This window comes from Lepidochelys kempii, chromosome 5 (assembly GCF_965140265.1).
Source record: "Lepidochelys kempii isolate rLepKem1 chromosome 5, rLepKem1.hap2, whole genome shotgun sequence".
Lineage (NCBI taxonomy): Eukaryota > Metazoa > Chordata > Testudines > Cheloniidae > Lepidochelys > Lepidochelys kempii.
In genome coordinates this window covers 50696332-50707476 of record NC_133260.1, presented here as the reverse complement: position 1 = coordinate 50707476, position 11145 = coordinate 50696332, and the positions used below count along the sequence as shown (strand labels likewise).

The 11145-nt window shown below is 42.0% G+C and overlaps 1 protein-coding gene across 1 annotated transcript in view; it reads left to right on the top strand.

Annotated features, from left to right (window-relative positions):
- MAP1B (microtubule associated protein 1B) overlaps positions 1-11145 on the top strand; it is a 97632-nt gene that overhangs the window by 66478 nt on the left and 20009 nt on the right. The window contains exon 4 of the mRNA XM_073344314.1: positions 5973-6113. Coding sequence (XP_073200415.1) covers positions 5973-6113 — 141 coding nt within the window. The remainder of the gene's footprint in view (positions 1-5972; positions 6114-11145) is intronic.

The window sequence follows — 11145 nt, the reverse complement described above, 5'->3', positions numbered from 1 at the left end:
AGAATCTCTTAAATTGCATCCAAATTATTTAATGAGAAAAGAGAGAATCAGTTCAGGTGGCAGCTCTTAGGTTCTGCTGTTAAAGTCTGATCCCCTTTCTTCTTATAAAGGAAGAGAAACATCACAAAGGGAGAGAGGCAAGAATGGCAAAAGGTAGGAAAATGCAGCTTCTGTCTCTGAGGCTGGTAGTTCAATTGATGGAAGACCGTAGGAAAAGCAGTTGGCATGCAGGCCAGTTAGTGACTCCTGCACCCTGGCTTTACTGCCCTGGCTCTGGAAAATGTTTGGGTAGGTTACTCTTAATTTCCTCTCACCAGTCGGGGGGAGGGGTTGTTGTTTGTTTTTTTTCTGACATTTGGCTGATCTTCAATGCTTTCATTCTGCCAAACTGATAACAGCCAAAAGTTACAAGGTTAATTTTATCTTGGCTAGCTAAGCCAGACTCTCATTAGGCAAAAGTCAAAATGAGAATTAAGAAAGAGGAAGGAGGAAAAAAGTAGGAGTAGAAATAGCCATCTCACCCCACCATATGGCAATCAGGAACATTAGGTTCATATCACAGGAGTAGCTTAGGACACAGCCAGGGAGGCGATGATGTCATTTGGTTCCATCTCCTTGTCTAGTCAGGACGGAATATCTGACAGAGTGGGAAAGAAGAAGGCTCATGGTGTGATTGTAAATCCTTGGGACCTGCCCTGTGATAAAGAGGATCGTATTCGTGATGCAGGTTGATGCACTGAGCATGATGCTGCCTAAGGATCAGTAAGCTGCAAATACTCCCTAGGAAAGAAGTGTCCAAAACAGGCAATATTCTTGTCCCATCAAAACTGCCCAAACAAAATACATTTCCTATAGTCTGTACATGGACAGTTTCTCTCATTTTAAGAAGATCCTGCTGTGTTGCTATAACAATTTTATAACTTTACCACATCTGGAAAACTTCTAATCAGCTGTTTCTTTGGGCCACACAGACTCATTAAACACCATATATTTGACTTAATTCTGGGCTTTCTTTCAACAACATGTTTATAAACTTAAGTGACCATCCTACTTTGAACAATATAGGGCTTCAATCAAGGCTAGGGTTGAACACAACATATCTCTGTCTATTTTATACCACCTTATTACAATTTATTTTAAAAGTAGTGGTCTAATATCAATGCACAGAATTCTGGTAGTCCCCCATTAGGCCATCATTATACTCTTTTTATCTCTGTCTCTTATTTTTTTCCATGCATGTTATGTATTATGTTCTAAAAACTGCAAGTATTTTTTTTTGCTTCTGCCATAGTTCTTTATCTCTGTAGAAACTCTTTAATCATCAGTTAATAAACGAAATTGAGGGGAATTATATGACAGTCGTGTATTGGTGGTTCATGAGACGGGAAGTCATTTTGTGGCTGAAAAAGCTGGTGGTTTTATACATAAGCTGGCTGACTGCCCAGAACTGCTCCTGCAAAGAGGAAAAAAAATTAAGAAGGGAAGCCAGTTCTTTAATGGATTTTAATACAGCTAAAACAGATGAGACTTGAGTGACGTACATCAGCCAGCCAGGTGCACTTATCAATGTTCTTTTCTGAAACAGAAATCCTTGACCCACCAAGGATATTGTTGGATTTTGTCATCCAGCACAATTAGTGACAAGCCCGTATTAGGCCAGCTTTTAATTATGGGGTCCTTCTGCTATTCAAACTTCAGGGCCACTTCTTTAGTAAGATCAAAATGGAGGTCTTCCTAATCCATACTCTTCAGTGGCCCTTTTCATCTCATTCTAAAAACAGAGTTGTTGAACAGAGATTTAGGTCAATACTGCATCCTTCTTGGCATGAGATGGAGTAATTTAAGGCGATTGATTAACAATCAATACATAAAGTTATAAAACAGGCTTGCTGGGAGTGCTGAGAGATGCTGTTTTGTGGCTTAGAAATATTTCGCAAAAAATGTATTCAAGAATACAGTTCTTTACACAAAACTCAGTTGAATTCCAGTTGTATTTAGCCAGCAGACATCCCTCTAGATCTACAAGCTTTACTTTGACAAAAGGCTGTCAAATATTACAAGCAGTGACAGAGCAGTGGTAAAACTTGGGAATTATCAGCTGTAGTGAAGGCTATTTTGAAATGCAAAGTTTTCCTCCCCCTGCCTTGAAGAGATAGTGTTATCTATTACAAGCATAGTAAGAACAACATCTTTCAATAGAGTGCTTTGGATTGGTAAGATCCCCTCAATCACTCCATTCTCTGTTCCCAAAAGGTCAGCTGGGTGGACTCTCCCCTCCAGGAGATTTGACCCCCAGTCTTCCCTTAAAACCTGATCCACAGGTGAGGGGTCTGGCATTTCGCATGCAGATCCTTCATCCTCCTCCTGGGGAAATGCCTTCCTACAAAAGGTGAGCAGACCCTCATGTCCCCCCTCACCTTCCATCTGGACTTCTCTCTCTGGATTCCCCCCTAGCGCAGACAGCCCTGTGTCCTCCAAAAGGGAAGGTGACCCTGATCCAGCTGTGGGCTCACAGCTACCAGCTGTGACAGACCCTTCACTGGCCAGCAAAATCTGCCCCCTTTCACTCAGGTTGGGCATGCTTCCAGCTACAGAGCCCTTGGGGTCTGTTCCTATCGCAGCGGTCGTCAGGACCCCAACTTCCATCTCTGGGATACATGTCCCTTTGCATCCTAGGGCAGGGCCTGTCCCCTGCTGAACTGCAACTTCCTGGCAGTCAGCAGCTGCGATGGTCTCCCCATTACAAGATGGAACATCCTCCTCCCCCAGAGAGATGATGACAGGACAGGAGCTGGCTGTATCCACCCCCTCCCACAGGGACCTGCCTTGAGCCCCTGGGTTACAGGAACTGGTCTCAACCATCCCTGCCCTCAACAGCCCATTTTTCCACTGCTACAGGGGAATTAAAGAGACACTCTCCTATTTCCCCAGCAGCACCTGTGACTTCACCCTCCCATCTGGGGCTTTCAGCACAAGATTCCTTCTTGCTGCTAACAAACACTGGGACAGGTTCTGCCACATCAGAAAAGTCATTCCCCAGTAGAAACAGTACAAAATTGTGTGCCTCTGCTGTGACAAGTCAGTTCAGCCTGCAAATCACCAGTTTACATATGTACCTTAGCTAAAGGGGCAAGGACCTTATAACCTCCCAACAGTTCTAATTCTGTCATTTTTCCTGTTAACAAATCCTTCTCATGGTTCAGGTCCCTCCTGACCACAGAAATCTCTGCACTAGTATCCCTCCAACCTTGGAGCACTTTGTCATTAAGCTTAATAGCGTTCATATGCTCACTGCTTGGTTGTGTAGAAGCAACCTTTACAAATCCTGTGTGGTAAGAGACAATAGTCTGGAATGCCCCTGTGCTCTGAGAAGCAGAAGTTCCATGTGTTACTGGCTGCCTGTTCCCACTCAGCCCAGGACATTTATTCCTCAGGTACTCAGTGGAATTACAATGATAGCACCTTCTGGGCTCCTCTGCTTATACAGGAGACTTGGGACGAGTAACAGGGGAATTGGGAGGTGAACGTCCAGCCTCCTTTTTCCCCAGAGGTAAAACAGTGATTCTGCTTTCCACCAACCCTGTACCCCTCTGCCAGTGGTTTATGTTTAATTGCAGCTTGTGATTGCTCATAAGAGTCTGCAAAACAAGCTAACTCACTCACCGCATCCACCTTTTTGTCCCACAAATATTGTTTTACATCATCACTGCACATATTCAGGAACTGCTCCTGAGCAACCAAATCACACATTTCTTCAAAGTTTGTAATGCCTTTTCCCCTCATCCACTTGTCTAACAAATCCCTTGTTTTATTTATATAAGCCACATTACTTAATCCAGTTCCCCTTGTAAGGCTCCCGAATTTAACCCTGTAGGTTGTAGGTGTAATCTGAAACTGTTTCAAAACCAGTTCCTTAAATATACCATAGTTTGAAGCATAAGCAATAGGCATCTTATTGCATATGTCCAGAGCTCTCCCTGTCAATTTTGCAACCAAAGTAGTCATCTTTTGATCCTCAGGAATCGCATGGAGAGTGCACAGTCTCTCAAAGGTGAGGAAATATTCGGCAATATTACTGGATTCATCACAGAGCGGGCATAACCATTCCCATTTGTGGATTTTTGGGGGAAGTGGAGCCAGCTGCTGAAGGGTTCTGCCTTTTCTACTCCATTACAACCAGTTCATGCTTCTGGGTCTCAATTTTTGCTCAACTCTGGGCCTCAATTTCTTTGTCTTTTAAGTCCAGGGTTTGCTGGTGGGCAGCCTTTTCTTTATCAGCCTCCAGCTGCCTGAGTTCCAGGGCAGTTTTTGTGCTTCAATTTGAGCCTGCTTCTGGGTCTCAAGTTCTTTTATTTTAACTCCGTGGCTCTTTCATGAGCAGCTTTCTCCCTGGCAATTTGCACATCAATTTCCATTTGTCTTAATTCCATCTGCCTTTTGTGTTCATATTCCTTCTCAACAGTCTTCACGTTGTGTAGTTCTAGCTTCTTCTGAGCTTTACTCACTCATTTTGCTTACTTTTCTGTCCCTATTTCCCTTACCCACAATAAGCCAACAGAAAATACCAAACCAATAACCACTTTGTCTGTTCTATAGCCACCACTCCCTTAAAATCATTTCCAGAGTCTCAAAGCAAACAGCTGTGCACATATCCTGCCAACTACGTCACTGTGATGAGTATGGTCACAGAGACCCCCTTGGGACTGTCACCTGATGTGCTGAAATGATCTCTAAGCCTGTTTTCCCTGCCAGCTTGGGACTTCAGGAACCTTGTCTTGTTGAGCCAGACACGTTAGCCTGCTGCAACACAGACCCAGGGTCTGGTCTACGGCCCCCAAAGCTACAGGCTTAACTGAAAACAGCTCAGCAGGTTACCTGTCTCCAGCACCCAGACACTCAGTTCCCAATGGGATCCAAACCCCAAATAAATCCGTTTTACTCTGTATAAAGCTTATACAGGGTAAATTCATAAATTGTCCGCCCTCTATAACACTGATAGAGAGATATGCATAGCTGTTTGCTCCCCCAGGTATTAATCACTTACTCTGGAGTTATTAATAAACAAAAGTGATTTTATTAAGTATAAAAAGTAGGATTTAAGAGGTTTCAAGTAATAACAGACAGAACAAAGTAAGTCACCAAGCAAAATAAAGCAAAAACATGCAAGTCTAAGCCTAGTACATTAATAAACTGATTACAGGTAATAGCTCACTCTCAGAGATGTCCAATAAGCTTCTTTCACAGACTAGACTCCTTCCTAGTCTGGGCCCAGTCCTTTCCCCAGTACAGTCCTTGTTAGTTCCAGCAGACATCTCAGGTGGTAAGCAGGGATTTTCTCATGACTGGCAGCCCCATTTGTCGTGCTCCACCCCCTTTTATAGCTTTGGCGCAAGGCAGGAATCTTTCGTCTATGCTTGTCCTCACCCCCACCTCATCAATGGAAAAGTACAAGGATGAAGATGGATTCCAGTATCATGTGACATGGTCACATGTCACTGTAAGACCCCCTAGTCTCTATTCTTCCTGGGTTGGCCCACGGGTATAGAGGAAGGCTTGCAGGTAAATAAACCATTTACAACCAATGGACCTAGTCAATGGGAGCCATCAAGATTCTACACCACCATTAATGGCCCACACTTTGCATAATTACAATAAGACCTCAGAGTCTTCATATTTCTAGCTTCAGATACAAGAATGATACATGCATACAAATGGGAAGAATATATTCAGTAGTTTATAACCTTTGTTATGATACCTTACAAGAGACCTTTTGCATAAAGCATATTCCAGTTGCATCATATTCACGCTCATAAGCATATTTCCATAAAACATATGGAGTGCAACGTCACAGGGTAGAAACCCAGTAATGGGTGGGTGGGTTTGAAATTAGGCAAAGCAGGGTTTGGACAGAAGAGGAAGGTTGGAAATGTGGTAACTGCATTTAATTTTTGTGCTTTTGTTCTTCACCTTAGGTGCGCTTAATGATCACAGATGCTGCAAGACACAAGCTTCTTGTACTAACTGGCCAGTGCTTTGAAAACACAGGAGAGCTCATTCTCCAATCAGGATCTTTCTCATTCCAGAACTTCATTGAGATCTTCACTGATCAAGAGGTTTGTCCTTAACAAAATGTCTTTCATTACGTTTTAGTGTGATGACATATTTTTAGATGCATTGACAATGGCAACCTTGATATACTTGAAACTAGCATTGATGCCTCAGGGTTGGTGTCCTTTGGCCCTCTTTACACAATTTTCTTCAAAATGTCTATTTCATTACTTTAGTTTTGATGTAACAACAAAATTAAATTTTAATTTGGCAAATTGCAATAATAACTTTACGAAATAAAAAAAAGGGGAGTATTATTATTCAGTGTACTTTTACAAGGCAACCCAATTAAGTTTGACACCTTGTTTACATCAGTTCTTGCCTGATAGCAACTACCTGGTAGATAACATTAAATAAGACACACAGCAGTCTGTAGAATTAACAATTGATATGTTCACCACATATCGTTTTGTTTTGCTGCATAGTATTTAAAATTTGGTCTGAGAAATCTGTAAAGTGAGTGTCTATTATATACCAAAAATTATAAGCAGCTACCCAGTAAATACACCAGTATTTAATTCTGTTTGTAATCATTATTCTGTCTTGTTTAATACACTGTGTCATCAAGCTCCCATAGGGCACAGGAACCCATGGTAAATAAGCTGTCAGACTTAATTTGACTGTTCTGTAAAAGTATATGTTTAAATGAACAATAAAATCTCATTACTGGAATTTTATTTTTCAACATTAACTAGGAGTATTTCAGAAGAGTGAGATTTGGAATTCCAGCCCTCAAAACATATAGCTTAGCTATGTCTCTCAGTAAGAGCTAGTCTAGTTTGGCTCTCAGTTTCAGGGGTGCGTTGACTTCAGAGGGAGCTGCGCTGTACCATCAAGGGAAGGACAGGTTCATAATATCTGAAACCAAATGTGACGTCTAAAAATTAGCATCATGTACAAGTGTGTGACAAGATATAAGCCACAATGTACTGCCTCCCTGGCTGATTAATAAAACAATGTAATTTTAAAAATCCACACAAAATTAGGGCCAAATCCTATCCTTACTTGTAGAAAACCAAACTGTGGGAAGGGAAATGGAGTAGTTAGCTTGGCTGTTAGTTACAGGTGCTGTGAGAATGGTTCGTGGTGGCAGACACACTGGATAGTGGGGCACACTCTGTTGCCCTTTTAAAAAGGAGCAGTGTGCACTCCTGGATAATGGCAGCATACATACTAGCTGGTAGGGGCCTGGCCATGCGCCTTAAATGGGAGACAGCTCCTTTTAGGGGTTGTGATACACCCGTTGGCATAGTTACTCTAGAGGGGAAGAGGAATCCTATGCCGCCTTGCTCCCTTAATACAGCACAGGATAAGATTTGACGTTTACTTTGGGAGATTGAAGGTTTCTTTCTCTATGTTTTGGCCATTTGGCCATTGGTCTAAGACTGTCTTCAAGTAATCTATTTTCAGTTGAGTAAATAAGTCATTCCTTGCAGGTGGGGAAATCTGCTGCTGAATCCAATTCAGAAATCCAGATCTTTCCACAGGCAATGCCTGCCATATGATTTTCAACTTCTCCCTTACCAAATCGCTGTAGACATCCAATTCCAGTGTCCTAACAGCAGCTCTTCACAATTTGAAATCATTATTTTACATTGGCTGCCCCACGTATCTGATTCACTCTCCCTCTGAGCAACCAAGTCACTGCAAAAAATGAGAAATCCACACTGATTCATTTTAACAAATCTATCTCTGTGTGAACAAACAGTGTTTTCAAAAACAGATATCTTTCCTTGGTATCAAGGAATCTTTCCTTGGATCTAAAAAGATAATAGGAAGTTACACCTTGGCAACATCTGAGACAGTGGGGTTGCATGGGAGTAGTTGTGAACAGAATTTGGTCCAACATCTCTAGACAGAAACTGTGGGCCAAATTCTGCTTTCATGGGCACCAGTATAACTCCACTGAAGTTCATAGGTATGCATTTATGTAACTGAGAGGAGAGCTCTGAAAACATAGCAATGAAATTAAAAAATGGGTGAAACTACCTATGCTCTTCATTAACAAAGCTGAAATTCTTCAAGTAATATAGCCCACAGACTCTCTACACTATATGCATGTTCCTTTTAAAGTTCTCAGTCTAATTTTTTCACAATTTATTTAATGTGGCTAAAAGAGCTCAAGCGTTTCCCACTAGATAATTAAAGAGGTCTCGGTAAAATGACAGACTAAGTCTATCTGATCTTCTGTTTTACTGTGTAGCCTACCATTTGAGAGACATGGTCAGGTGGATTCCTAACATGTAACATACTTACTGGTACAATCCACTAGAGCTGTCAAGTAAGGAGGGTCAAACTTTGCCTTTCTTTTCTACCCAAACTACTTTCTTTTCAAACTCACCTGTCCCTCTCAAAAGGAACCCTGCATAAGAACGGCCATACTTGGTCAGACCAAAGATCCATCTAGCCCAGTATCCTGTCTTCTGACAGTGGCCAGTGCCAGGTGCACCAGAGGGAATGAACAGAACAGGTAATCATCAAATGATCCATTCCCTGTCGCCCATTCTGGTAAACAAAGGCTAGGGACACCATCCCTGCCCATCCTGGCTAATAGCCATTGATGGACCTATCCTCCATGAATTTATCTAGTTTTTCTGAACCCTGTTATAATCTTGGCCTTCACGACATCCTCTGGCAAAGAGTTTCCTCTAGCCAATTTTCTTCTTTGAAACAACTTATCCCTGGTGAGTAGGAAAAGAAACTTCAGAAGCAACCTTTGGGAGCAATAGAATATTAAAATATTATTGGATCTTCAGAGGATGGTTCCATTATACCAGTGCTGCCCAAACTTTTCTTGTTCACCCCATCCCCTTACCAGTAATGGAAACTTCCATGCTCCCCTCCATAACTTCACAGTTGGCCCAGCAGAGGAGTTTGGGCTGAAGGTGGAGGTGGGAGCAGAACTGGGGATGGGGGAAGAGCTGGAGCTTGAAGTGGAGCTGGCCTGGAGGCGGAGAGGGAATAAGGGCAGAGCTGGGCTGTGGGTGGAGCAGGGGGCAGAGCGGGGCTGGGAGCAGAGATGGGGTCCAGGAGCAGAGCCGTGGCTGTGGCTGAGGCTGGGGGCAGGGCTGGAGCACAGCCCAGGTCCAGAGTGGAGCTGGGGACATAGCGGTGCTGGGTGGTGCTCCCCGCTCACTTTCCCCCTCCCCCCTGTGGGGGCTGGCCTGAACAGCACCATGCCTCCTCAAATGTTCTTTCATGCCCTACAGTTTGGGGACCACTGCATTATACCATTTCAAATGTAGATCTAGTCTCCAAGATTCATGTACCCAATTTAACCTTAAAATCAGCTCTTCCATCAAAGCCATTTTTCAGTGTATTCCTGAACTTGCTACTCCACTCTGAAGGAATTTGTGTCTAAAACTGCTGTTCACCCACTTTTTCACTGGTCAGCCCTACCAGTGGCTTAATGTGATCACATACTTATCCCTCTCATCATTGTAAAACAAAATCTTGAATGACTTATTATCTTCCAGACTGCAGACGGTCAACATCACTAATTCAGTGACCACTCACCCACCTTCTTCCCATACAATCTTTGATCTTGCCAGAAAATTTTCCCTACATGGGAAACCATCATCTGCATCCAAATCAGAGGCACTGAATTATCACTATCCCTCCATCAAACTTTGTCTCATTGATCTGAATAAAGAGCACTTCATGTCACTTTATCTTCCCATAATAATGTGTGTTCTATAGACTGAATCTTACCCCTCAGCAGAAGCCCAGCACAAGGAGTTAGGCACCATCTGTATCCCACTCAGATGCGCTTAATTTTACTGCTGCAGTTTGCCTGTCCTCACCTCCTCTCTCTCCACTCTACCCCTTCCATCCTTTCTCTATGATTGCCATTAATATGACTCTCCCATTTTCCTCCTTTTACTCTTTCCTCCCTCCCTTTTGTCCTGTCTTTGCTCTCTTCCAAACAAAGCTATGTCTGATGTTTGGATAAGATTTATTTATACTCTTATATAAGTTGGTTTATATACTTAGTAAGGATGACTTGTGAACATAAAACAGCTGTTCTGAGATTTTATTCCTTTTCTGCTTTTATTCGTTACTCACCCATACACACTGGGTAGATTATTTTTGTGTGGATAACATCCACCATCTCATTCTGTGTTTCTGTTGAATTTTACTTTCACTAAATTCTAAAAATAAATTCCATAACAACAAAAATAGGAGAGCAAGAAACACACAGATCTTCAGAGTTCCACTGAAATGAAACATCTCCTAGACACACAACATTAATTATTATAGTACTCTCTATTCCTCTTGGTAATCCAGTTTATGGTCCAAAATTTTCAGTTTGTTCAGCTCTAGTCTAGTCTAAATCATCTTTATAAAAGTCTTTCTTGTAGATATAAATTACAATTGACTATTCCTGAAAAGTATTTTGTAATACTTTGCAAGATGGTGAATATGCTTCAGTTACATTTGCAGCGTTATTGTAGCCATGTTGGTCCCAGGATACATGAGAGACAAGGTGAGTGAGGCAATATCTTTTATTGGTGGAAGAGACGAGCTTTTGAGCTCAACAGAGAAAAAGAGCTCTCTGGAAATCAAGAACTTGTCTCTTCTACCAACATAAACTGCTCCAATAAAAGACATTATCTCACCCACCTTGTCTCTCTCACAAATTACATTGACATTTGGTCTCCATATTCAGTTATTTGACTGAATTATTAAAAAAAAAAGATGCTTGAACAGTTTTGTAATATCTTTGTCATGAGCTAGTTGAAGTCTCCTGCATATACTTTATTTACAATAAAACAAATGGAAACTCTGTATGCAGTGGGGATTACCCTGTAACTGGGATTTAAGTCTGGAGGCCACACTGGGTTTGTAAAAACCATTCTTGATGATAAGGGGCTGATGTAATTCAGTCAGGTTCATGTAACTCATTGATCCTAGCGGGCAGGAGTTTGTGCACTGCCAGTGCAGAATACTAAGTACAAGGTTATTCAGGAGTTCTGAATCCCCCTTCTCGTCTGTTTACAGAGACAGTACTGGGTCCAGTAACATTTTATTGCTGTT